Consider the following 27,627-nt stretch of genomic DNA (forward strand, 5'->3'; position numbering starts at 1 on the left):
GTTCTGTTTATCATATTAAGATACATTTTTTTGATGAAAAAATGCTAGATTGCAAGTGTAACATAATAGAACCAGCAAGCACTGCCAGCAGGTCTGAGGAAGAGGGAATAATTCAGAGATATTGTCACCTGTAGGCCAATTTATATTGTCAGACAGCAGGTTCACATTAGTCTCTGATGTCACTGCAATAATGGCATAATATAACGATTGAGCAAAGAATACCTGTGGGGTACAGCTATACGGTGTGGTATATCTCTACTTGTTAAAGCGTTTCAGGATTCATTCAAAGCAAAATCAGAAGCAGCAGAAGACCGAGATTAAAAAAAGAGCGAGAAAATGGTGCTCATAAAGACTTCTGAATATTTTAGCCCTTGTTTCGTGATGATGAAGCAAGCACAATGTTGTATCTCATTGATTCAGTGGGTTCATGATTAAAATAAACTAATGTAGCAATTTAGGGGTTTTGTGCTTCCTTTTTTTCCCCCCCTCTAACAAGAAAAAAAAGCTTTTTAACAGTTTCTCGCGGCAGGCATAATGTGCATCTGTGCTCTGATTTACTGCACATGCTGCCTTCTCCAGCATCATGTTAAGTTAGGGTATCAGCATGGTAGGTCACACAGTGGGAGTGACCTTTTGCTAATCACTACACATCAGTTACTACTGGCACACAGCTCATTACTAAGAAACCCTCCAACTCGCTGGCTTTCAAATCCGCTCACACTTTGATTTTATTTTTTTTCCCTTTTCTTTCTTTCTTTTTTTCCCCCAGACTAAAGATTACACTTTTACATAAAAGCTTCTGTTGTGTAATTTTGTCAACTAGGGTTCCAAAGTCAAAAAGGCACCCGGTTAATTTTCCACGATTATAAAAGGAGCCTGAAAACTCATACTGAAGGTAGGCCTGTAATCTTGGGTTTCATTAAAAAGGTCAGAACATTTTTACTCACCACCTATTATTAAAATGTTCGAGGGCTGCCATTAATTTGATTTTTCAGGACGCAGAAATCTCACTGGAAATTAGAACGTAATCCTGCTGTTGCTTTTACTGACACTTTTCATAGGGTAGGATACGGCTGCAGGGACTAAGAGCTCTCCTGCAATTTACAATTGGTTACTTTGGACAAATGGCAGGTGACTAATGCAAGACAAACTGTTTGTACAACCTGGGAGCACCGGGTTTAATTTCAGTTTCTGAAAGAGGGGAGAAAGTGTTTCTATTGATGTTGAACCGCGATCTGTCCCCTGCCAATACATCTGCCACATTTAATACACAACACCCCCCCACCCCCGACAATGTGATTATTAGAGGTACAAAATTCAATAGCTTAAGAATACAAAACATAGCTGGAGCAAAACGAAATGGGTTTTAACTTACCGGCCATTTGCTGAATGCCGCTGAAGGCACCCAAGTTACTGGAGGAAGTTGCTTGCTGCAGGAGCTGCAAATTAACAACACAACACAGCAATCTATCTGACGTTAATGTAACAAATGAAGATAAAACTAAACTGAGCTATCATTTCACGTTTGGACTATTTATGCTTTCCTTTATGTTTATATAGTCTCTTGCTTCTGTCTATTGTTGGAGTGAACATCCCTAGAGTCAATGCTGTAAATCCATATTAATGTCTAATCTCTATTAAGAAACACAGAGACACAAGGGAAACTCAATAACATTGCTGCTTTAAAACAATTAATCAATTTATTCTTTTTAACAACCAGGTGTTAAATCTATTTAAACCAACATAGCGTGACTAATTACAACCCTCTGTAGTCTAGTAGTTACCATAACTCATCTCTGTCAATCACGGTCCATTCTCCCCTACCCCTTTGAATTCAGTTTTTTTCTTTATTATCTTTACGAATCAAGCACACAGATACCCATTAGACTGGCATTTGTATATAACAATTTAGCCTACCTCAGTATTAATTAGCCTACCTGGGTGCTAATATATATTTTTAATTGCAAGGTAAATTGCTGTTTATAATTATATTGCTATACCAAAGCATTGTATGCATACAGATGATGCACTTGTGAACACACGGTACGTATACATGGACACATCTATTTGTCTAATGCAGAACCATCAGGGACTCCCCAAGTTATCCAAAAGCTGCTCAACCAGACCTCGCAACTCCAAAGCCACAAAAGGCAGAGACCCCTTCCCAGCTGTGCTGCGGGGAAGACTCCTTTGGCCACCCAGGCCTTAGGACACGTGGCTGTGGATTTCAGATTTCTCCAAGAGGGGCAGCAGCTGATGCTTTTTTCTCATTTTACAAATAGACCAAGGAAAATACCATATTAAATTTGTGAGAAACAAATGGCTTTCCCCTTCCATCTTCATTTTCTTTACAAGGTAGCATGAACCACGCATGTTTAGCATTGACTGCACTACACATTAAAGTGAAAGCCATTTCCAAATGAAAATGTGGAAAATTAAGTGTATTGAACCATAACATTCTAGTTTAGGGGCTGCACCACATAGATATGGCCCTGCACTATTCAGCTGCCTATCTGTCCTCCCCTAATGAAGAGCTTAAATTTTATTCCACCTATAAAACCCAGGCTCTTAATGTACAAAGGAACAATAAAATTAATGGAACCAAATCTTATTTTGCAGCATGAGTAAGCTTTAAATGCTTGCCTTGGACAGCACTGACACATCTTGAAATGTTTATTCAAATTTTATTCCTTGTTATTTATTTTTAGACCATGTGCTAAACATAGGGAGTTTTTTTATCTAGTAGAAGACATGCTATGTATCCTGGAGGAATTTATTGCAGAGAGTTTACTATAGGTGATTTAACACAATTCTAAAATAAATACAGTATAATACAGCCACCACCTTTGCAGTGAACTTACAGCTAGATACTGTGGTGTGAGTCCCCCAAGACCGGTGAGGTTTCCCCAAGTGGCAGTATTGAGCTGTTGCATCTGCTGTGCCAACTGCTGCTGCAAACGCCGCTGCTCCTTGTCCTTTTGGGTATCGGCAAACTTCACCACGATTGGCGAAGAGCAGCCCTGTGGTTAGACAGATCGGGAAAGACAGAAGTGTTAATCCCACCGAGTCACCTGTGCATCGTGAGCTCAGCCATGCCCCACAGGGCCGCCAGCATTGGCACAATCTGATCGCTCACCCTCTCTCTGTGACTGGCATATGTAGCTCCACAAGGACTAAGATTTTCAGCTTCTTATGAAAAGAGGCTATGGAGGAATTATTGATTCCCCAGTTCTTTTTATAAAGCACCTTTCCTCAGGCTCTCTTTTCTTTCCAGCTATCAAAATTGCTGCCAGAGACAGTGAAGTGTACCAGTCCTCTTTAATTAAGCTTCACAGCTGATGAGATGGATGTGATGCTTTGTCTGCAGTCTGTTTTCAAGGCATCGCCAAAGGGAGAGGTGTCCAACCTCCCTGCTGCCAGGGACCACACAGCCAACGCCTCCCTGCCACCACCGTCTGGCTGTGCGGCCACGCTTGGTGCAGCTGGCTTGTGTACCCTACGTAAATAGACTGTGAGCAACAGATTAGTTCAGCACCCATCATCAGCAGCTCCCTGGTCCTTTTCCTGTCAAGGACCTCCAGTCCCAAGTGAGCACAAAGGGCGATGCTGCTAGGACAACTCACCCATCCGCGGCCTGCTCCCAGGCACGCTTTGCAACAAGCACTCTAGAGATGTGAGCAAAGGGCAGGATGCAGACCAAAACTGACTGGTTCTGGGGATAGCAGACCATTCCTGATCGCCACCATTTCTTCTATTGCTTCTATGAGCCTCTTGTTACCTGATAAGGGAGGGCTGTAAGAAAGATCTAGAGATCTGGTCTGCAGCCTACTCCTCACCCATGGCTGAGGGACCCTTGAGAAGAAGTAGGTGGTCATGGACTAGATGGACTTTTGAGGTAAGCTGGCTATTTCCCTTGGACTTCAGGTTGGGTACTCCTGGGCAAAGTCACTGAAAGAACGAGACATCTGAATATGAAAGATGTCTCTGTTGCTCTCGCTCTATTTCCCATATAAAACATATAAAAATATGTTTTCATATTTTAACCTTTCAAGTCTTCATTTTTTCATATCAAAGGAGCAAACTATAAACTGCAGTGATTCAGTTCTTCAAATTAATTCAAGCATTTTGTGAGTCATAAAATCTGTCAATCCATTTCATGCTGTTTTCCAACTCCACAGGAACCAATGAATAACTTCCCTCCACCCGCCATGCTTTGCTATACTAATTTCCTGTCTAAGCTCAATCTGAACACAATGGCAGGAGTGAAAGGTGACTCAAGTCCAAAAAACACAGCAGCGCTTTAGCCAAAGTGTATAGCGTGGGATGAGGAGTGGGGTTATGCTTAACCTAACTCCTCCCATGGCTGCGCTCACAACGCTGTGAACATCTTCAGAAAAGTTCCTGTCCTCTGTTATTTACGAAAAGCAGCCATGTACCTTTTCTCTGAAGAACCTCACAGCAGGAGAAATGGTAAGAATATTCACAATCAACAGAGGAAATGATGAAATAAACCACAATAATAATATCTCTTGCATGGAGATCTCCCATCAATACTGTTCCTTAGAATCATCCTAGAAAATCATCGCTTGTGATTTATTATTCCACCTCCGACTCCTTTCCTGTGCGTTTCATTGTAAAAAATGTCGTTCAGTGTTTCAGTGAGGAGGAATGGAAATATGTACCACTCCAGCAATCAAATAAAGATTCTGAAGGAGTCAGCTTGTTACACAATTACCTCTCTGTAGTGATTTTTGTACTAATATTAAAAACAAGACCCTTTAAAAAAAGGAAAGGAAAAGGAGCTGGGGGGTGGAGGGGGTGAGAGAGCTTTTTCCTGGTTTCACTAGTAAAAACGGAGGCTGTTTCTGTTTAATATGAGATTTGGTAGCACTGGGCTAAGAACAACCAGAACGTACTGCCTTCTACCTAGATGTACAGGAGAATCAAGTCTATTTCCAAAGAAACAGAAATGACTTTTAAAGGAAGAAATATTATATGGCTATTTCAGTTCTCAGTTCAGAGCTCAGCACTCAACACTACAGCTGACATCAAATTTATGAATGCTTAAATGTCAGTAAATTATATAAAAACAATATCTCTGCAATTTATGAATCTATAATTCACTTTTTCACTGTCTGCTCTGTATTTCATCACTTTATCATTTTCAAGAGAGCAAACATTCTGAAGATTGAAATTATATGTAGCAAGTGGCTCTATATGAGAAAAGGGTTGTTATTGTTGCATCAAATTTACTCCATGAGAACAAATTAGTGTCTTCTACTTGTGCTGCATTTGAATGTCTTAAACAAACAAAAAACCTCCACAGAAATGAGCTAGAGGAGCAAAGATTTAGAGCAGCAATTACGTTTTTAAAAACAATTTATGTTTTTTAAATCAGTTGATTTAACCAGGTCAGAAAGCCAGGTGGGAAGGGTAGGAAGATAATTCATTATGCTATGAGATGTGTTCATCTGGACATTAACATCCCCATTGTTCCTTCTTAGCCCACTTTGAAAATTCATCTTGGTGAAAATTCAATGATGCGTGCCAAAGAACTGCAAATAACAAAGTCAGAGAAAGAACTTCTGCAGTAATCGGGTTGAAATCCAATTGTGTACTACTTACTGTCCCCTCAGTTCACTTCTGTTTGCAGAAAACCATGCAACAGAAGCATCCAAGGACCACTGTTTCAGGCTGAGAGTCAGGATTTAACACTAGCTAACCCAAGTTAACTTTTGACTAGATGACTATTGGCAAAAGCAAGCAATTTTTCTTTGCTTAAAGAATGATTTGTGTTTTATGCTCTTCTATTACTTATCTTAGGAGGAAGCTCCCAGCACAGACATAGGGTGCAGCTCCCTTCCTCATTCAATGGCCTTGTATCTCCACCCCATTTAGTGTCATTTTCTTCCCAATAGTCGTTGCTGCCTTCATATTTTAATTTGTGTTGCCAGGACAGTAAATACAGACCCCATTGAGTCCCTCACTCAAGGAGCTGGAGGCTGCACAGCTTCTCTCCAAGAAGGGACTCTCAGTCTAAGCTCAACTGGCACCAAGACCCAGGTGTTCAAAGTGCAAAACATCTGGAATTGCCTTGCCAGTTTGGGGATCTCGTTGATAATGCCTCTAAAGGCGGTGAGTATTTTGATCCAAGAGTAACTATTCTATAGAGATAATGTCAACAGGAGTAACACATCAAAACGCAGCCTCTTGTAGAGTACTGCTTACAACAGGCGAAGGGAAGAATTTGCCTGGGAGATATTATCTCTTTAATTTTACCATCTTCTGAAGTGGAGCTGAGTAAAATTCATTTTGCTAGACAGAAAAATACATTAAAACACATGGAAAATATAGGTAAAGCACAGTATTACCAATAAACAGTTCATTTTTACTTGGAATCAAACCCAGAAAAACATATAGATCTGCATTAATGGAGCAGTGCATAGCAGACAAATTACGAGTATTATTTCAGAGACTCAAAGTGGCAGTTTTTTCCACAATATACTGTCAGACTGCATAGACTGTATAACAGCAGCTTTCTAGTAAAGATAATTTCAATTATTCTCATCTCATTGGCAGATTCTCATCTAAAACTGTATACTCGGGGTCTAAAAATGCATTGCACTGAAAAGAAAACACATCGATTATAAAAGAAGCTCAACCAAATTCAAACGTGATGCTTGGAAAGACAACAGCTTTGCAATGCCGATATCATTACTTGTAGTATACAGGAAACAGTTAGTGACATTTTCATGCACTGGCTTGGTTTTTCTCTCCTCTTTGGTCTCCTCTCTCCACCCTCCCACCCCTGGTCTTCCCCCTTGGCTCGTTACACAAAGCAGCTCAACGACATGACGCAATAATGATTGTTCAGCACCCAGCATGCTTTGGGAGACTAGAGCATTGCAAAGGAAAATCACTGAGAAAAGAAAATCAAATCGAAAGGTCCTGGTGGAAAAAGAAATAACTAAATAAAAAAGAAAAAAAAAAAGAAACAAGTGCACATAACATCAATGCCACCTCTGAGAAAAATCATCACTACACGAAGATACAGTATACATAATACAGTATAACATGCACGCTCCAATGATAAGCTAGAAGATCCAGAGTAAGTAAAGACTTCATACTTGTGCGGTTTTTTGTGCAAAATTCTGAAAGACCATGACAAAAATCACAGACTGAAAAAAGTTTTGAGATTGCCAGACAAGCTGTGGCATTCGATAACCACTCCAATGAACGGATCGTCAGCCTGCGGCTCTGTAGTCATTAACTGAGCAGGTTTAAAGTTTTGTGTTGCTCATCATCATAAGATACGAGGCCGTAGAGGCGGTTTGGGAGGAAATAAAGTGCATTGCTTGCGAGGGGCCAGCCACGACAGTGCTCTGCAGGAAGTGCCACACTCCGATATGCTCTGTCATCATTAGCATTTTTATTGGCTACATGAAGAAGGAGAAATTATATTAACTTAAAAAGAGATTCTATTTGCAGAAAAACACATGCACTGGTAACTCAGCGTGGCCAGGTTAAATCTCCTGAGCTTTTTCTCAGAGCAGCGCAAACCGCAACACTTAGAAATCTATTTAAAAGAAACAAAGGCTTTTCTTCGGGGGTGTGTGTGACAAAATTAAAGGTAATTTACTCATCAGATATACTCTGAGTATGACTGAGGAGAGGTATTCACAGCTTTTTTTATGTTTTCTGATGAATGCCACTGAAAACAGGATCGAGAGCCGTGTTTGGGTACCACACAGCAACCTTATTGTGCGCTTTCAGGTCATTAAGAAAAAGCAGCTTCATCAAGAGAGGCAGAGTGAGCCGGTAAAAAGTTTAAATCTGTGATTGTCATGTGTCTGGTCTGGTCCAGGAGAGCATGGCTTTACCATTCGCAATCATTTGCACAAAGAAAACAAAGAAAGGGCAAATGATACAGTACTGTACCTCCATGGTCTGAGACTGGTGCATGGCTTTGATTGCATTCTGTGCCATTGCCCTTGTAGAAAATGTGACAAACGCACAGCCTGTGGGAACAAGGGGACAGGGAGCAGGAAAGACAAAAAACAACAAGACAAAAGGGTTGGACGCTTGTTAAACCAACACAGTCTACGAGAACGGCCACAAGACGACACTGTTCTCAGTAGTACATAAAAATAAACAACTTCTCTAGTTTATTTATCGACAGTGCTGACTTGCTAATCTGACCATAGATGAAAGAAAAAAAAATTAGGTGGGGATGGGTGAGGAGAAAGGGTTTTTTCTTCTTCAATTTGCTCTTTTTTTCTTCAATTTATTCTTTTTTTTTCCTCCTTTTTTGTCTTTTCTGGTTTTTTATTTATTTATTTTTTTTTTTAAATTTTAGCCACAGGGTTTGAAAGAAGTACGGCTTTTGTGTAGTCTTTGGATTGCATAGTTTAGCCTATTCAGGCCATGCATTAACAACTGCTTGCTATGGCTTTTGTGCAGGTAAATTGTGCATAGTGAATAAGTGACTGGCATCACTGGCAGCTGAACTGGGAATTTAAAGGAGTCCATAAAGTCACATATTTCCGTGATGCACCAAGAACAACCATACAAATAAGGATGAGAAAAACTCCACTGTTAACCCTTTGACTAAGTGTGGAAAGACTCAGACAAAATTCAGTAATGTAGGTGGAATCTCAACATTTAAGAAAATAACATACTAAAAATAAAAGTCTTTACAGGTTTTGTCTCTCCGAGGCCTAGGTACAAGCATAATTCTTTGATCTGTGAAAGCTTCCACCAACTTGAACAACTCTGAAGCTACGTGCATGAATAACTAAAAAATCTCCCTCCTCAGCCGTTTAAATTGCAATGAGAAGCCAGCAGGCTCACGCCTGGGCTATTTTTCCACCCTTTTACTACTGTCAACCGTACCTACACTGGGCATGGTACAGGTCAACTTTTTTAGTGCATGACTCACTGCCCTTTCGAATAATAAAAACATTGCCTTCTGAGATTTACATTTTATTCCTCATGCACCCTTGGGCATCTTAAAGAAAAAGACTGTGAAATTAATGCAGATTCAGGCTGATTTTGTAATAATACCATGGCACACTAAAAGCTTAGCTAAAGCAACACAGACTTATTTCACTTGTGATCTCTAATGACTTTAAAAGTGCATTGATTTTCAGCTCCCTTAGCCTTGCACAGTTTGAACTTAGGTTTCAGAGAATAATTTAGTGTTCCACTCAATTTCCCCAAAACATTATTATTATTACTACTTAAAAGATTTCCAAATGAAGCAAATCTAAGCACTGAGAGGCTAAAGCATATTGTCATTTTAGAGCTAATGCATGAGAGCTACATTCTGGCATCAAAAACACAATATTGTTGCCCCTGTGGCCAATGGGCAAAATAAACCAGTTTGCAATCCAACAAGCAACAGATTGTTTGGTTTACGCAAATCAATGTGAGGCATAAAATACCTTTTCTTTTTTTTGCTCCATGTGTACCTGGTAAGATTATCAAGTCAAGACTGTATTCACATTTTAATCAAACAACAGTAAGAGAAAGCAATGCCTGATCATTACCCAAAAGCACTACATCTAGTCATGAAAATAAAGTCAATGCATTTTTGCATCATGCGGTCTTTTTTTCTCTTTAATGTAAAAGTCCTCGATACAAGAGAACCTAAGCTGGCTTAGGTACCTCAGACTGAGCACAATAAAATCAGAAGTCAGAACTCTTTTACCCAAACCTCGTGGCAGTGTTGTGACTCTACGTACTTCTCAGGCAACATAGCAGGTGATGATGTCTTACCGCTGTTTAGCCGCACTACATGTTCCTACACTATTCTTATTCAGCAACAGATTTCTGTCAAAGAAAATGATGTAACAAGCAGTTTTCTGTTCTGCAATCTAGACAAAATGTGCAGTAGAAGGGTAAATAAACTACAGTCCCTCCACTAGATTCCATATAGCTGCTGTGCACTGAAACTAAAGAGGCCCAAATTTACCATCAAAGTATTCTCTCTCAAAACCATTTCTGTTATTATCATTAGCAGAGGAAATAACACCAAGTGTTTTAATTTCTCGTCTTGCAAATTCCATGGGGGATGAGCATCAATAGAGATATACTGGAGGGCAGGCAAGAAACCCCACACAGAGCCTTGAATAATATTGTTTATAATGGTCAAGAAACCGCTTCATTCACTTCTTTCGCTCTCATTATCCAGGAGTGTGTGCCATAGTGACAATTACTGAATGGAGGTTTAGAATGCATAAGAAGCATGTAAAATGTCAACAAAAATCAATAAGACACAGTTTATGCATTTATCACAATTTCTACCCAGCAGTACTGCTGTAAGTAACTTACTGAGAGATGCTGCAATTAGCAGGTCTCACAAGAGATGTGAATTAGCAGCAAAAGAAAGCTGCGCTCCTCTCAAGATAAAGCAGACTCTCTTCTCTCCCTTAAGCTTTTTCTCTCTTTAACCACAAAGCTCAGCTGTTGGGGACTTTCAGCGTCCAACGCTCCCGCAAAACCTCCCTCCTCATTCCCCAGCCCAAATTCATTTGCGTGGGTCCCGTCGCCTTTGTCATGGAGTGAAAAGACCTTCCGAGCAGATCTCTGTAAAGTGCCATATAGTAAGCTACCAATTTAAAAGAAACTTGTTCTCTGGGCAAGGGAAATGCCTGATGAATGACGTTATGTGGCTTGAATATGAGCATTTGGAAACAGCACTCCACAGAGAAGACAGGACTGCATTTTAATTATGGTTTGCCAGCCAGAGGCTACAAGGTTAGGTCCCGTTGTTATCTCCAGTCAGCAGGCTATTTCCCACCGATGGACAGTGGCCATTTGCAGAGTAAATACCCAATTTGCCTCAATAACCATGGTAAAAATTCAATAGAAAACCTTATTTCTAAATCATTTGATAACCTAGACCTTCAGTTGTTACCATCAAGCACCCCAATTAAATGCTAGCCAATTTAACCATCTTTCCAGACATTGGTACATGTATTCACACTCAAGGGTTATTTTTTCAGCTACCAAACCTGGACACTCACACACAAAACTTACATATTTATTATGTGTGCATATATATTTTACTATGTGTGAAACAAGGGATCCCATATATTTTATTATGTGTGAAACATGGGGTCTTTTCCTTCATAACCAGACTGCCACACTGGAGTGGAGCTAAGCCTATGTCATAGGATTCAGCCCACTTAACTCCATCACTGAACTTGCACATATAACTTAGGTATTCAGAAAAGCTGTTCTTCTGAGATGCTTGTATTCTCTGCCATAGCCAATGGCAGTGCCTTTAATTTTCTATATGAGGTACATATGTACTTTAGTAGGATGGTTTTGTTGGGCACTTAGAATTTAAACACAAGTCAGTATCGAAGCACACTGGATTTCACTTGTTTAAGCCAGATAAGCTCTGCCTGAACCCTCCTGTACTCTTGCCACTGCAGTTTCCAAGGAGTTGGGAAAACCCTTTTCAGTGTACTCTCATTCACTGTATCTCATGGATAAAGGTGGTCTTTTGGGAATGCACTGCCAGCTCTAGGACTGTAAATCACAATTATAAGAGGACAAGACTAATCAGATTTCATGCCTCGTGGTGCAAGGAAACAAGAAAGATTTCCGTGGCCTCTTACCTCTTCCTATGAAACACTGCATTGATTGTAATGCCAAGGTCTTCTGAACCAAGAGCTAAAGCAAACTATTTCTGTTCTATCATGCTGAGTCCTGATACTTCAATTACTCCCTTCTTACTGGAGCTGCGGAGCTCTCTGGGAGAGAAAACATGGAGATGGGGATATTTCTATAGCTAATGCCTTGAAATGACTTTGGTTTGTACCACCAGCTACTTAACCACATACACAAAAAAATACCCTTTAGTAAATATGGCCAACCTGCAAGTCACCTTGCAATTATTTATCACCTCATGTTTCAAAACGTCAGGGATCACTAACAAAAGGGTATGGAGAAAGGAGGCCTAAGAGTTTTAATTGTTTCTCCAAGGTTTCCTTCTCACCCTCTACACCAAATCAGTGATTGACCAGGGAAAGCCTTCTCAAAGTCATCCCCTCCTGCAAGCACCCAGTCCTGTCATGGAGGAGACTTTGGAGCAGATTGTCATATTTGCTGTCGTGGCTGAGAGAACACCTCAACTCACAGGGTTGGTCCTTATCTCCCATCCCAGGCTGAAAAAGAATTTTGAAGAGGCTGCAAAATTCAAAAAGCTCCCTCCTCAAGCTGTGCCATCCCAAACCTAGGGCTTGCTGCTCGAGCGATTGAATAATTTGAAATATTTATAAAAGCTCAGCACTGCCCCATTTCAGCTCCTGCTTCACTCAGTTCTTCTCATCTCAGGCTTTCATAAACTGTTTTGAAAAGTTCAGTCAACAGTTCATGCACAGGCTAACGTAACAATAATTCTAGCAAGCTGCAAGTGAAGTAGAACATTTTAAAGTATGCAGGCCTCAAGGTAAAAGGTCTGATTTCATACCTATGCAAGAAACCTCTCACATAAAACTACCACGGTCTACCAGAGGTTTTAAAGCTCCCAAGCCCTCAATGAAGCCAAAGCGAAATGCAAAAACACCCAGACATTCTGAATCAGGCCTAGAGCTAAAAATGGGAGTTTAAAAACCATGGCTTTAAAGTTCTGGGGATGAAATAAAAGCCAGATGTAATAAATTTAAAAAAAATATATACACAGTGACTCCTATGACACAGAAGGCGGCTCAAGGGATTTCCAAAGTCATCGCAGCAGTCACTGTACTACGTATGGTGGCTGTGTAGCTGTGGTGTAATGGTTGCACTACAGCTTCCTGGTTCACCATAAACAAGCTTTCTGTGAGGAAACAATAGTGAAAAGCTGCCAAAATGCTCCTGCAAGAAGTATTTGGGATCCTCTGAGATGAAAGCTTCTATTTAAGGAAAAGATAAGACTCAAATAAAAAACTGTGGAAATTGAAGCATGATAAAAATAAGCTCTAGTCGTGTTAAAATACTTTCCCTTTTCTACGCTGTGCTAATATAGCACTGTCTGAAGGAAGGGCCAGCCTGGAAAACGGCCTTCTAATGAAGAAATTACACAAAAATCTGTGTAAAAAAGGGGCTTAAAATACATTTCAGCTCCAAATTAAGACATCAGTTTATTGCACAGACATTTGGTCATTAAGTATTGCTTAAGACACACAATGGTGGGTCTCAGACCAGGTCCAACAACCCAGCCCGAAGTAAAGCGTGGACAAAGTCACAGTGAAGCTCCTTAGTTTATCCATATCAGGCACATAAAGGTGGCAAGAGGCACTTCCTGCCAACTTGCCTCATCTCCGTGGCTTCACTGACTTCTCTTGACTATCGACCAGATGACAGACTCTAGATTTTAGATTTCCTGAAGTTCATGGTTCCCTCAAAGCGTTTCTAATTGGAGAGACAAAAAGCCACCCTACAAAGTACAGGCTTCAGTAACTGGTATTTACAGAAAACCAGAAGCAAACCTCTTCTTCAAATAAAAACTCTTGTAAATGACTTCATTTCTGACTTCTCTCTGAGGAGGGATTGCTGCGAAGATGCAGTGATGAAGATCTGAGACGCAGCGTTACTGGCTGAAGGCCAGCAGAGTCATTGGTCACTTGGATGTGTTTGTTCCTTCCCAGCTTCAAATGAGTTTCAGCAAGGGAAAAGGAAAATTAAATGTGACATAATGATTGGAGGAAATAGAAACGTTACCACACTACACTAAAAGAAACAAGGCATGGAGGTGCTTCTGAAGAGCAATTAAAAATACAGCACTTGTGCTGCCCTCCCGACACACAAGTCAGAAGGTGGCCCTAGTCCAGGCTGGTCCCATGGCTGGTGCTTCACGTTACTTTAGCTCAGAAAGGGGAAGTAAAGATCCAGAAGGAAAAACAAACAGACATAAAACCTCCTCACCTACCCTTCATGGCAATTATGATGCAAATACTATTTTTCTTTTACTAAATCATCACCAAACCCTCTGAATTTGAAAGTTAGGAATAGATTTTCATTAAATTAAATTTCCTGACCGTGGTTTAACTCTCCATGCCATTTCTAACCTGCTCTTAAAGCAAAGAAGAAAAAAAATTCCTGTGATCAACGTCTGCAGAAATGCTCACTTGTCCCATGTGCCTGGCGATGTTTTGTTAAAAACCCATACCCAATTAGGAGCCTAGAAGATGTAGGAATATGCACTTGGAGCTTTTCCACAATTTTCATGGTATATCCAACTATCTGTACATGTTATTAGCAGGTTTTTGCAGTGCATGCTATTAACCCAGTTGACTTCTTTCTGGTATCTGTTATATAAATCTGCACTTAGCGATACAGCAGAATAATTTGCTGTGTGGTGCTCCTGTGATAAGGATAAGAGGATTTTTTTTATCATCATTACAGATGGTAATAATTCCTCGAGTGATACTGAGATATTGATCCACTGGTCTAAAAAAAAGCACATTACAAAGGTAGAGGAGCATCGCTATCCTTATTTTAAGGAATGGGATAACAGAGAGATGATGAGAGACCAACTCGCCTACGGTCAATACAGCACATCAGCTGCACAGCTACAAATCAGATTTGGGGATTTCTGGCTATTTTCGCTCACTCCAGCTATCACTGCACGGCTGTCTGTGTTGGTATCAGTGGCCATGTAGACATTACATAGCGCTAGAAGTCAGGAGGTCCGAAAGTTTCCTTAAGCCGTTTACAATAAGTGATTTAAAAATCTTAATCATCTGAGGTGGTTCACTTCTGCTTTTTCATGATAATGAAGCTTAGCACATGATATCACAATCATGAATTTCTGTAAAGCATACTTAGCTCTTCAGAAAAAAGTGCTGGATTAAACAACCCTGCAGGCTGAATCCTTCTCTTTGAATAATGAATATGGTACGGGCAAGCTTCTTTAGATAGTCCCATAACCCCGCTAAAGCGAAGGCCAGCCTCCGTGTCTGCTGAGTCCCTGGTTTCTTTATCTCTACAACCAACAGGGCATTTTTATTTTTTAATACTTTTCACAGCTAGGAATTACTCTCTGCCAGCCAACAAATTTCACAGGAGCTATCCCAGAGCGTTTGCAAGGCAATGCCTTTTGGGTGCTGCCCATTTCTGGTAGCTGGCTGGAATATAACAAGTTACAAGTACAACCAACCATTATTTCTTAGATGCAGGAGCTAACAACAATGGGGGGAAAAATTACTAAAGGACAGAAATCTCAGTTTCTTTAAAATACACTGCTCCACCGCTGGAGCTCTGTATCATTATTTTAGCCTCATTTTACTGATGAATTTCAAACAGCTGACAATAGGAATTTGGAGTGGAAATGCTGATGGTCCATTACCAGTACTGACAGCAATGGGTGTGACTTTAATAAAGTTCTGTCAACGCTGGGCTAGAAACTACAATAGAAATAACCTGTTCGATCTCTCTCTCCCTCTCACTTATCTTAGCACTTATATCACACTCATCACAGAGTGTTACATTTTCCCTTGACGCCACAGGACGGGATCTCTCCTTGCTGCTGGAGCCATGTGGCACTCTACAACCCCACATCCCACCTATGGGCTGACAACAGACGGCTACCGCACTAGCGGTAAGGCTGCTGTTGTGGTGTAGATGTGGCCTAAAAGTCAACTGAAAGCTTTTTACTCTTTAGTAAGAAAAAAATAAAGCAGCAAAACCTAAAACTGTTCTACTGAGCAGTGTAACTTGGAGCTATTCCTTGCAACTATCTGCTGGTCATAAAGATTATTTGCCTGAATCCTCCAGCAAAGCTCAAGAGTTGGCATAAATACCAATGAATATAATTTTCAAGCTCTTTTTTCTGAGACACCATGATGTGCACTTGTTATGCAATTGAAAAGAGCTGCCAAACAGAGTTTATTGGACCATATTTCCATCTCACTGCTGTGAGCACTGTGAGTTCCCGAAGGCTCTGGCATGGTGAGGACAGTGTTTTCCTACGACAGCGACTATTTTTCATTCACCCCTCTGTGTCTGGGAGGGAAGCACATCCGGACGGGTGCTGGGAAAACAAATAGTGTTTGTGGCAAAGGGAACTTGCATCTTGGAAGTGGCAACATAAATTAAAACTTAAGTATTGGAATTTTTTACAAAGATTTAACTATATAAATTCTCCCTCTTGCTTTAGTGAAGCTGCTTTTCACCCTGTGCTTTTTCAGCCAAGCTCCCTCCACTGCAAACCTCCCTTAGCACTTTTCATTTTGACTGCAATACCAACCATTTACCCCACACTTGGCCTTCTCTCACAGAGTGGTGGTTTTGTGAAGCTGATAAACATCTGCCTGCAAACCTGGATGGCACAGCTGAACTCATTTTCAAGTGTGAACATGGGTGTGCAGAAAGCAATTCAAGTTTAACAAGGCATGATGCATGAGGGCATGATAGAGTATCAGCCGAGATTGTGACCGAAATGCACCCGAGTGGCAGAGAGGATACAGCTCTGCTATGATTACTGGTGTGTGACCTACCTGGACTGAGATCTTCAGGCTCCAGCTCTGCTGGCCGGCAGCTGACACTGCCCTGCCTGTAGGCTGGTGAGATGGCTCAAAATGATCTCAGCTTCCGATTATCGTGAGATTTCTATTTATGGCAGGAAAAAACCTACCACTTACCCTGTGTGATTTCATAATTAGCTTTTCTATGCTCATACTATGCCCAATGTCTGTTGAAGAAAAGCAAGTATGCAGTGGGATTTCTATGGATCCCAGGAAAGATCCATCTCCTTGTTGGGTGATGCTGAGGAGTCAATGGAATCTTCTTTAGGGCTCAAAACATCTGATGCTCAGATCTTGTTATTTCAGCAGTTACGTAGCTCCTTTCCCACTTGTGATTTCCATCACCCCTTCCCTGTGCTACTACAAAATGACAGCGGTGAAAATCAGAACTATTTGTTCTGCCTTCATGTTGGGTCTAGACAGATGACAGCCCTTGACTCCATCAATTAACATTCATTACTGACCTACAGGAACCATCCTCAGACCTTTCCTCTTGCCTTCCCCAAGGCAAACCCCATGATCCTGAGGCTCTCCTTGTCTGAAAGGACTGCTGCATCCTAGCCCCAATAGTTTTGGGACCATAGACTAAGCACACATAAATGTAAGTGCTTAATTTTCTTGGTGCTCCCTATTTATTGCCAGTGTCTTTTCAACAAGTCCTTATTATTCAGAAGTAGTATAGTAAGTGCTTCCAAGCAGTGGCATGAAATATAGGAATACTTGCAACTTCCCCTGCTGAAATTTATAGGCATTTTAAAGAGGCTGGGTTGCACACAAAACAAAAACCCCCATGCACAAATTGTTGCACAAAATACTGCAGATCCTGTAGCCTACTGGAAACAAGTAGCTCCAAAAGTAAAGAAAAGTATCTAGATCTGTATCTCTATGCAAAATGGGTACTATTCTTTTTTCTGTGCCTTTTGAAAATGTAATAAAATGCATAAACTGTGCTTTCTATGTATTTTTTTTTTCTATAGAAACAGAAGGAATGTTTCCACAGCTCCACACTTAGAATTACTTTACTCCCTGTGCCGTTAAATGGCCATGGCTGGTACCACAGCATCCTTCCCCACTGACAGACAGGACTATCACTATTTTCTTTTCCACTCAGCACCACCTGGCACTGACTTTTTGAGAAGGTTCCCGCTTCAAGAATAATTTCAGGTCCATATACCATGGAGTTAATATGCAGCCTGGGTCACCAGTACACATTTATTTTTCTTTTCAGTATGTTTTCAGAGGGCCTGTCCCCAAAAGGCACTTTTGCACTCAAAAGGAATCACCAGCTATTGATGTTTGTGCTGCACCTCATTTCCAAATTTCTGGTCAGTCACTTGACTGCTCTCAGTGGTGCTGCTTAGCACCTCTGCCCCGTTTTTTGGGTTGTGATAGAGGCACAAACTTTAAAAGCTCTTTTGACAAAGTTTTGTCCAGGTAAAGCTCTCAGGTTCACTCTTTGTTTCTGAGTTACAGCAGACCTATGTTTTGCATATAGTTACAGAAAACACAGGAGTGGAGGACACGGTGCTCCAACATGGGCCAGTTGCCGTGACTCTCTATGCCTTCACGCAGTCATTTACAGTCCTTTTTCTTTTTTTTGGTCTTACGCTACAAAGCAGAAAGGGGTCAGGGACCGCTCTTTGATTTTGTGAGAGCAGAAAACTGAGGGTGTTTTCTCAGGGTGCGAAGGAACCTTTCCAGCTGACAAACAGGGCGATAACACAAGTTAATATGTTGGCAGCGAGACCCTTCTGACACGGGAAATAAAAGGTGATAATTTCAGTCACTGTGAAAAGTTCATGTGGATACCTCCATCACGTGGGACACATTACAGCGTAACCTCTCGCTGCAGACAGCGGCTATGCCTACCCTGGCTGTGACATTAGGCTCCCAATTAGCACTTAAGGAAAGAGACTTTACAGACTGCACACTCACCTCTGCTCAGCCCGTCCGGTCCCCGAAGGATTCGGCATTCTTCTATCTGGCCGAACGGAGAAAACATCACCCTGATATCATTCTCATTACACTTCTTCGAAACCATTCCTATGAACAATTTTCTGTCTTCCACAGCTAGAAGATAAAAATAATGAATGAGCAAAGGCCATTTCATCTTTTTCCTGTGATCAATGCTTCATTACCACATCAAACCAAGCTCCAGTCATGTGAGTCTGGCTCTGTAACTGAAGACAAGTCCTAAGGCAAACACTTTATACTTACAACCTCCCTTCCCCCCTTCCTCCTCCACCCCAAATCTCTCATTTTTCTTTCTCTCTCTCTTTTTTCTAGTGATGCTCGCTGTTTGTATAACATATTAATTGGCTGCCTTAGTCATTCTGTATATACCTCCCCATCACGGCTTCTAAGAGAAAAGCATCCTCCGTTAGAGACACTTTTAAAGATATCTTTGCATAGATTTTAATTCGGATAAATTCCCTCACCTCCCTCCTGTATGAAAGAAATCATGACAGGGGCGAGGGCAAAGAAGGGATTGTGCACGTAATGATATGAGCTAATGATAAATATTCCTGAGAAATGTTTTGAGGTAGCAGCTCTGATCTGAGCTTTCAATTGCAGCCACCTTAATGCATGGCACTTGAAAGGCAGATGTGTAACGACCGCTCTGGAAAAAGAATGCATTCAATTTTCCTGCTTCTTTTCCCATATTGCCCCAGTCCCCCTCCAGGAGGACACGAGGCACATTCCAGGGCATCACTTAACAAGAGGCTGCCTATGCTTTCCCACAGCCAAACCCTTTGATTCATAATGATGCTGAGTTTGCAAAAAAAAAGTAAAAAACCAAAAAGGTGCTTTACCTGAATTATTGATAGAGTGTTTCCTGTCTGCACTGTCACCAAAATCAGCAAAAGCTACATTGCTGCAGCAGGACGCACACAGCCAAACCCTAATCAAACTCAAATTTACCGGTCTAAAGCTGCGGACTCTTGTCATAAAATGAAATAGGTCATCAAAACTTAATTCACCCTGGAAGGCCTTGAAAATGTTAACGCACCCTCCCATCTATATTAAACCAAAAAATCTAAGTGCTGATTATACAGTAGATACACCAGTGCTTTCTTCCTCTCTTGAAATGGCATGTAAATCCAATTCACTGTTAATGAGCAGACTGTCAGAGTTTGCGGGGAAGCACAGAGAGGAGGAAAGCTTTACTCCAGAGAGTCTGCAGTGCACTTACTTATTTCTATTATTGTGCAAATTATTTTTGTAATGAAGTATTTTCATTTCTGGGCTTACAAAAAAAAAATAATGAATCTTCCCTTGCTCCCCAACTCTCTCTCCTGTATTAGCACGAGTTTGGCAAATGGAATAAATTGCAGCTGAGGAAGAAGAAGCTGTGTCTATTTTCACAGGATTTTATTTGTGTTACACTTTAAATGCATTTAATAATTTCAACAATAAAAAGAAGAGGTTCATGTTTATTGATCATGAGAGGTGTTTGAAGTATTTTTTTCCTTAGAATCGCTGACTTTAGGAAGTATTTGTAGCTTTTATACAAGCAAGTACCAAGACTGTGCATTTTTCAGAATCCAAAACAGAGACCAGCCTCTACAATCCCAGCTGATCACTCTACAAACCTGCAAGAAAACTGCTGTGAATTTAACAGCCAGGAGAAGTTCTCCTCAGCAGAGACTCCTCGAGACTCAACATTTTCACTCACACTTTATATTGAGGTTCCACATGCGGGTTAACCCTCCAGAAAGGGTTAACAAATGCATGGGATGAGCCAGTTACATACAGATCAGGAGCTGAATATGTGAGATTTCCCTAATGGCAAACAAGACCTGCAAGTTAGGATTTCTAAACATAGACATGATTCTGTGATTCTATGATATACACATACATATTTACATGTATGTATGCATGTCATACATCACAGAATGGTTTGGGTTGGAAGGGACCTTAAAGCTCATCCAGTCCAACCCCTGCCATGGGCAGGGACACCTCCCACCAGACCAGGCTGCTCAAAGCCCCGTCCAACCTGGCCTTGAACACTGCCAGGGAGGGGGCATCCACAGCTTCTCTGGGCAACCTGGGCCAGTGTCTCATCACCCTCACAGTAAAGAATTTCTTCCTTATATCTAGTCTAACTCTACCCTCGTCCAGTTTGAATACACATTTACGTCTTACAATGAAACTTTACATCTGATTCACAATATAGAATTGGCCTTCCTGCTGCTAATAACTATTTTAAAGATGGTAAAACTGAATTGCCTTGCTCACAGCCACAAGGAGAGCTGAGGTAGTCACTTTTGCTGGTAGAAACTTGGCTGCTCACAGTTCCTATATAGCCTTGAGTAACCTCTTTGAGGAAGGGCCCTGGGCAGCCTGTCCCCTCAACAACAGTCACACACTGTGGCCAGGGTGCAGAAACCAAGGTCCAAGCACTGCCTTCTGCTCTGTGTTACGAACCTCTTAACTGCTGCCTGTGCGGTAGCTAGTATCAGCCCGTTTAAATTTGAGTTGATTTTAGACTGGAAATAGAGTGTGCAGCTTTACCCTAAGGCTGACCAGATCCTGACCCTCTCTTATAAATAGCTGCTGGCTGAGTTGGACAAATGCCTGCCACACCATCCCAAAGGAGGTCCCTTGGTTCCTGCTTAGGTGCAAGAACAAAGACTCAAACCAAAGAGATTCAGTTGGAGATGCAAAAGAAACAAGATGCAGACAGGAAGGCTTTGTTTTAATTTTCCAAACAGCAGCAGACGACAAACTCCCCACCGGCCGCCTTCAGTTTCACTAGCAAACCTATAAATATGCCATTTAACTAACATGATTTGCAGGTTTTCAGCTTGAGGGTGATTTTATAGTAAATTAAACATCCAGCTCCCATGTACTGTACATCTTAAAAATGCAGATTTCACGAAGAATGCTCAGAGTACAGAAAACATATTGATATGATGACGTGCTCTGCATCCAGTGCTATTAGGACGTGCTGATCAGTGTTGAAGCTTAAGAAAATTGCTATTCTTTTTTTGGCTGAGGGCCCAGCATAAAATAACATTTAAAGGGACAATCGTCAGGATCAAAATGACATGTTTTCACTCCATCTGATAGAACATCTGATATTATTAGTCTGAAAGAGCTTTTAACGATGTATTCTCACGCAGAGAAAGGAATGCTTTTTCACCTCCCTAAGATTGGCTGTCTGCACTTGTTTCTGCAGTTTTGGTCAGCAACTTCTCTCCTTTCTTTCTAAAATGAATTCTCACCTGCCATGCAGGCATGGTTTGAGAATCAAATAGAGAATGAGTATGGGTCAAAGAAGTATGCGTCAAACGTATTTGGAGGTGAGCAAACTTCCCTTTGGAGCAGGCAAGCTTGCTGATTTGCTCGTGTGTGTTGGGTTGTTCCCATCGACCGTAAAATGAGGAGCCCAACGTTAAATACGCATGACCTGACAAAGGGTTGAGATCTGGAAATCCGCTACCTGCTGGTTGGAGAAAGGAAGGCAATCTAAAATCATCTTGCTTAACTTCAGTTATCTACAGTTGAGGTGTCCAGTTTTAGTCTCAGCTAAAATGTTATCAACTGGCTGCTGCTGGTGCCAAGAGATCAGCAGGATGAGATGCCTTATTTCATGGGAGTGTCTCCCTCCCTATTGACAGCAGATTGGGCTGTTACCTTCCAGCCAGCTCCCAAAACTTGGTCATCGTGATAGCACATCGGTGTCCTGAGCTCCAGCTGCATGGACAGGACAAATAAATGAGCTCTGAGGGACTGGACAAAGCTCAGGAGCTGTGAGTGCTTTGGGCAATGAGAGCAGGCAAAGGGGAAGGTTGTGGGGGAAGGATAACAGGGCACAAGGGTCAGCACCTGTGTGCACATATCTCACAAGTATTTCACTGCTGCTTGATAATTCTCTCTCCCACACCAGGAGAAGGTTTCAATAATTCAAAATCCAGAAAACTAATGAAAATTTTATTGGTGAGTGTTTGATATAATTATTTCTGAACTTTGCTAATCGGCCTAGTTGTACTTTCTGGTTGTTTTGCACTACTCTGGGGGAATGACGTAGATACAACCATTCGAAAGCAGTTAGTAGGATGAGGTGGCTGAGAACCCTGCATTGATGGAGCAGAAGCAGCCAGAAGGTCACAGTGAACAAGGCCTGGAGTTCTAGTTACATGAACAGTAACATGAAGGGGTGCATTAAGAAGAGCATGGTCAGTAGGTCGAGGGACGTTATACCCCCACTACTCTACCCTGGTGAGGCCATATCTGGAATACTGATTCCAATTCTGGGATTCCCAGTTCAAGGACAAGGAATTACTGGAGAAGGTCCAGCGCAGAGCCGCTGAGATGCTGAGGGGACCAGAGCATCTCCCATACGAGGAAAGGCTGAGAGAGCTGGGTCTGTTTAGCCTGGAAAGGAGACTGAGGGGGAGTTCTCATCAATGCTTATAAATATCTAAAGGGTGTGTGTCAGGAGGGTGGGACCAGACTCTTCTTGGTTGTGCCCAAGAGGCAATGGTCACTAACTGGAACACAGGAGGTTCAGCTTAAACATATGGAAAATCTTCTTTACTGTGAGGTTACCAGAGCACTGGACCAGGCTGCCCAGAGAGGTTGTGGAGTCTCCTTCTCTGGAGACATGCAAAACCTGCCTGGTTGTGTTCCTGTGTGATCTTCTCTGGGTGATGCTGCTCTGGCAGGGGTTGGACTGGATGGTCTTCAGAGGTCCCTTCCAACCACTACCATGCTGTGATTCTGTGAAGGAAGGTGTGAAACTGCACAGTATCTTGATTAACTAATTATGAGGTTGACCTCTAATCCATCCAAATGTATTACAAACGTGGGTTAGCTATGCTGTCAGGCCACTTAGTGGACGTTATCTAGTGCTAAGCCTGCTGGATTTGAGGTGGGAATCTCTTGGACAAATGCAGGAGGCCTGTGTGATGAGGTGCAGAAACCTGTTTCCAAATGAGATGAGTTCTCTTTACTCCATCCAGACCAGCTCTGCAGTCACTAGCATGGGTGCCTAGGTATCGTGTTTGGATCCAGAGCTCTGTGTTAGCCATCAAAGGTTATCTGAGACGAAGTCTGCCTCTGCTGGGGAAGCTTTTTTCAAACCGAGCCTCCCACTTTCTGGCAGCATAACTTGCAGAATAACATCCTGAAGGGTCTAAATTTTTAGCTTTACTCAATTTGCTTCAGTAATGAGCATTTCTTGCAGGCTGTACTAGATCGCTTGTGCTAACCCAGGAGAATAAAGGAGTAGAGATTATTTTCTGTACGCTACAAAAGAACTAAACCTTGTAATAATAATGGGAAATCTCCCTGAAGAGTCAACAGACTTTCCTTTTCTCTCTTCAAAACCCCAAAAAGTCTGTTCGGAAAAATCAACATTATATCCCTTCATTACACATTTTTAAGGAGTCCAGTCAGTTAAAGGGTGTATTTCCCATGCACAAGTTGCCTTCTCTTTTGAGCAAATCAAGAAATAGTTAATTATGTATAAATGGTTTTTTTTCCCATTTCTTTTCATCCAGAAGGGAAGGGGCGAAACCAGACTTTTTATTCCTATTTGTAAGCCTGTGAAAAACCCTTGCATACAATCTGTCAAAGTCACACCTGGATCTGGAGCTGCCTGCATTAATTATCAACTTTTCTATGTGTTAGTGCTAACATATGGCACTTAATTACTCCCTCCAAATGGGCAAAGTTGTGCCACTTAGAATTTAAAAATTATTTTTTTCAAGTTTTTCAAAAATAAAATAAATAAAAATAAATTATGAGATCGTGCAGCTACATCCATTTTTTTAAAAAACAGAGGATTTTGGTTTTTTCCCTGAAGCAGATTCAAATCCTGATCCAAAACACATCTAAGTATTTGCTAAATTGCAGCATGTCAAAGGCCACGGACAACTTAGAGTTAAGCACGTGCTTATGAGCTTTTAGGCATCAGAGTGCAGGAACCCCCTTTGGTTGAAAAAGAGAAAATAAATGGACAAATACTGTGAGTGATCAACAGTGGAGATGAATCTAGCGATGGTGGAGCCTTCAAAGTCCTGAAACCATGCTTTTCTGTCAGGTAATCCTTAACCAAAACTTTGTAGATAGGTTAAAATAACCACCTAGCAATATAAAGGTGGTCAGACTAGACCTAATGGGTGATCAGACCAGGAGAAACTACAGAATTCATCATCTGAAAGTCTTTCAGGGATATTACATTTCTCAACAATAAAAGTCATTTCAGAATCCTCCCAGGTAGACAAATTAATTAGATCTAAAGGCAAGTCTTTCCTCTTCAACTCCAGCTGCTAAAAGCTTGGTGGAAGAAATTAAGTTTTGCTTCCTCTGTAGGGGCAGAGATGACTCAGAGACATGAGATATTGTACGCAGAGAAGGAATGGAGAGAATTGCATCGATCTATCAGCCACCTAGTTCCTACCCAGAAGAAAAGAGATCTTCAGGTTGCTAATAAAGTCCTAATCCTGCAGAAGTGCCCAGGCACGTAGTCATATGTGTGTAAGTGGTGCTTCTACCTCATCCATCTCCCAGTTGCCATGAGTTGAGCTTGGCCTTTTCTGCTAAGGGACGGGTTTCTGCAGCGATGCGTCCATCTAAAGACAGTGATGGAGAAGGAGGAGTGTTTCATCCTGGTACTCCTGGCCTTGGATGGTCATTCAAACCTTTTTGCAAGGGACTCAGGATGGAGAGAGAGCACCTCATCACAGAGCAAATACTCCGAAAATATCTGTAAGATGAAGGAGTGGACCTCTCCTTCCTCCCCATGGAACTTGAACAGATCTCTCAAGCCTTCGTCAACATGTGCAAGCTCAGAAGAATTCTAATGAGTGTTCAACCTCTCCTACACATCTTTCCACAAGCTATCTGGAAATTTTGACCAAAAGAATTTCTTCAACCTCTTTGAAATTTGAGAAACACCACTTCACCTATGAAACATAGCAGGGTCCTCACATTACTCAGAGATCAAAGGGTTTCAAGCATTTGTCAAAAGCTCAGATGCCATGGACCATGAAAACCAAGATGCCTTGGCATGCTTGCTTTCTTTTCCCCTTTGAACTTACCAGTCTGCTTGAAGAGGTATAGTTTACAATTTGCTGTTGGCACAGATAACGTACCTCCTCAGATGGATTGCCTGAAGCGTATGGGAAACACGTGCCAAACAGGCCTCTGCATCCCTCATGCTGCTGTCATTTCTCTTTTGGGTCTCCAAGCTGCTTGCAAACTCTCGCCTCCTCCGTGGATCCCATGCCTACACCCCATCTTTCCAAGGAGTTTTACCATTGCTACCATCATCATGGTATCAGTTTGCCTTCTGTTTCCCCAGTCATGAGAACAGAAGAGTTCACCACCCCCAGAACACGCCTACCAAAATTTCCTACAGCCCTAGGAATCTAAATTTAAAAAGCTATATAATTTGACAATTGCAACCTCTGATCTGTCAATGTGTTTTCCCCAAAATACAAAAAAGGCAAGAAAAAAAAAAGCGGGAAAAAAAATAATCCACTCTCTCATGATTTCCATGCTAGGGATAGGTACAAGAAAACGAGAAGAGTATTTCCACAGTGCAGGCAGGAGCATCGTGTGGATAACTGTGGTCTAACAGCAGCAGCAAGGAACAAACCCACCCCGCTTTCCAAGCAGTACTATTTGCAGAGCAAGACAGAATTTGCACAATTCCCCACAGCACTTTGCCAATATGCTCAGCATCCTCTAGGAAGAAACACTTCAGGCAATGGACAAATAACTCATTGGGAGCCTATTTTGGCCCATTGCCTCTTAAGTTTCTATTTTGCCAAGAAGGTTCAGGTCAAATTTATCTTTGAAAGAAGAACCCATAGAGGCTCCATTTAGTTTAAAAGGTCCAGGCCAATGTTGCTGAGCCTAAGGGAGAATTTCACCCACTGCAAGCACAATAAATACTAGGGTGTGAAGTTTGAATTCCAGCACCAAAATTCTCCTTGACTGAAGTGGTGATTGAAAAGTTTGGTCCTTCTGCCCATGCAGGTGCCTTGGACTTTCTTCTGAGCATTAAAGAAAGCAAAAAAATCACGGCTAAAACTCAGCTCAAGAGAGAGAGCACCGCTCCCTTACAAATGGGTGATGGCTCAAATTTCCTGTGCTTGTGGCTACTTTTGTTTTGAAAGTTCTCAGAATAGGAAAGCAAGCATAATGTGAAGTTTTAGTTTCCTTCCAAACTTTAAAATCCTTGGAGAAGCCTGAAAATGGGATGCACCACAATTAGCAAAAAAGAAGCCTTAAAAAAGCCTTGCGGAGAGATTTAGAGCCCAATCATAATTTACATTTGCAGGTATGCAGATCTCTAAGTGCACGGCTTCTGCCCTGATTACTAATTAATGAGGTGCAAAGATGCCTGTTGGAGGAACCAGCTCTGATTACGTGGGCCTTATGGGAAAATGAAGCTCTTGCAATCTAAGAAGGCAGATGATATCTTTAACATGTATTTTAGAAAATTACAGGAACAAATCAAGGGGCAAAATATACACATGTCTATATTTTTAAAGAATCACACACAGCCAGGTCGCGTTACCATCCGATTATCTTATTTCCTTGAATATATAAACCTGGCATGCTTAATAGATTTAGCATGCCGTCTATTTTGCATGTCATATACATCCACTTAGGCAGTACCCTCGTATTCTGAATGGATATTACTGTCATTATAGCGTTCCTTTTACAATCGTTGAGAGGAGTAAGTATACAGAGAGCTGCAATGTGGGTTTCCCAGTTCAGAACCAAGCATATGATTAAAACCTAAATTTGGCTCAGATTCAGAACAGTATCGTTCTATAAAAAGGAAGCGTAGGCAAACATTTAAGGCCCATCAGTTGTTTACATGGTTTGTTAACACAGGAATGGTTTTGTTTCTTTTCTTTTTTATTTTCACCATTAAAAACTCATCTCCATATTCTCAATACCAGGTGCCCCTGCATCACCCTGCTGCCAGGAGAACACAAGGGAAAGACGTATGCAGTGAGGGAGGCCGTGACATACAGCGGGTCCAAGGAAGACCGTTATTCAGAATGTTTCCTCCCTTCTTTAAAGCAGAGCATAAGTGGGAGCACAGAGCAGGACAACACCTTCCCCTACGTGTCAGGTGTAG

General features: G+C 41.5%; 1 protein-coding gene across 1 annotated transcript in view; it reads right to left on the bottom strand.

The window, feature by feature from the left end:
• The window catches only part of LOC104542478 (CUGBP Elav-like family member 2), a gene marked incomplete at its 3' end in the record, with an annotated part of 60,076 nt that overhangs the window by 32,269 nt on the left and 180 nt on the right, over window positions 1–27,627 (bottom strand). The window contains exons 2-5 of the mRNA XM_010186809.1: window positions 18,453–18,587; window positions 7,939–8,018; window positions 2,862–3,020; window positions 1,376–1,439 (exon numbers count right to left, since the gene is read on the bottom strand). Of these exons, the coding sequence (XP_010185111.1) occupies window positions 1,376–1,439; window positions 2,862–3,020; window positions 7,939–8,018; window positions 18,453–18,587 (438 nt within the window). The remainder of the gene's footprint in view (window positions 1–1,375; window positions 1,440–2,861; window positions 3,021–7,938; window positions 8,019–18,452; window positions 18,588–27,627) is intronic.

The sequence above is a fragment of the Mesitornis unicolor genome, unplaced genomic scaffold (genome assembly GCF_000695765.1).
Source record: "Mesitornis unicolor isolate BGI_N332 unplaced genomic scaffold, ASM69576v1 scaffold8286, whole genome shotgun sequence".
Lineage (NCBI taxonomy): Eukaryota > Metazoa > Chordata > Aves > Mesitornithiformes > Mesitornithidae > Mesitornis > Mesitornis unicolor.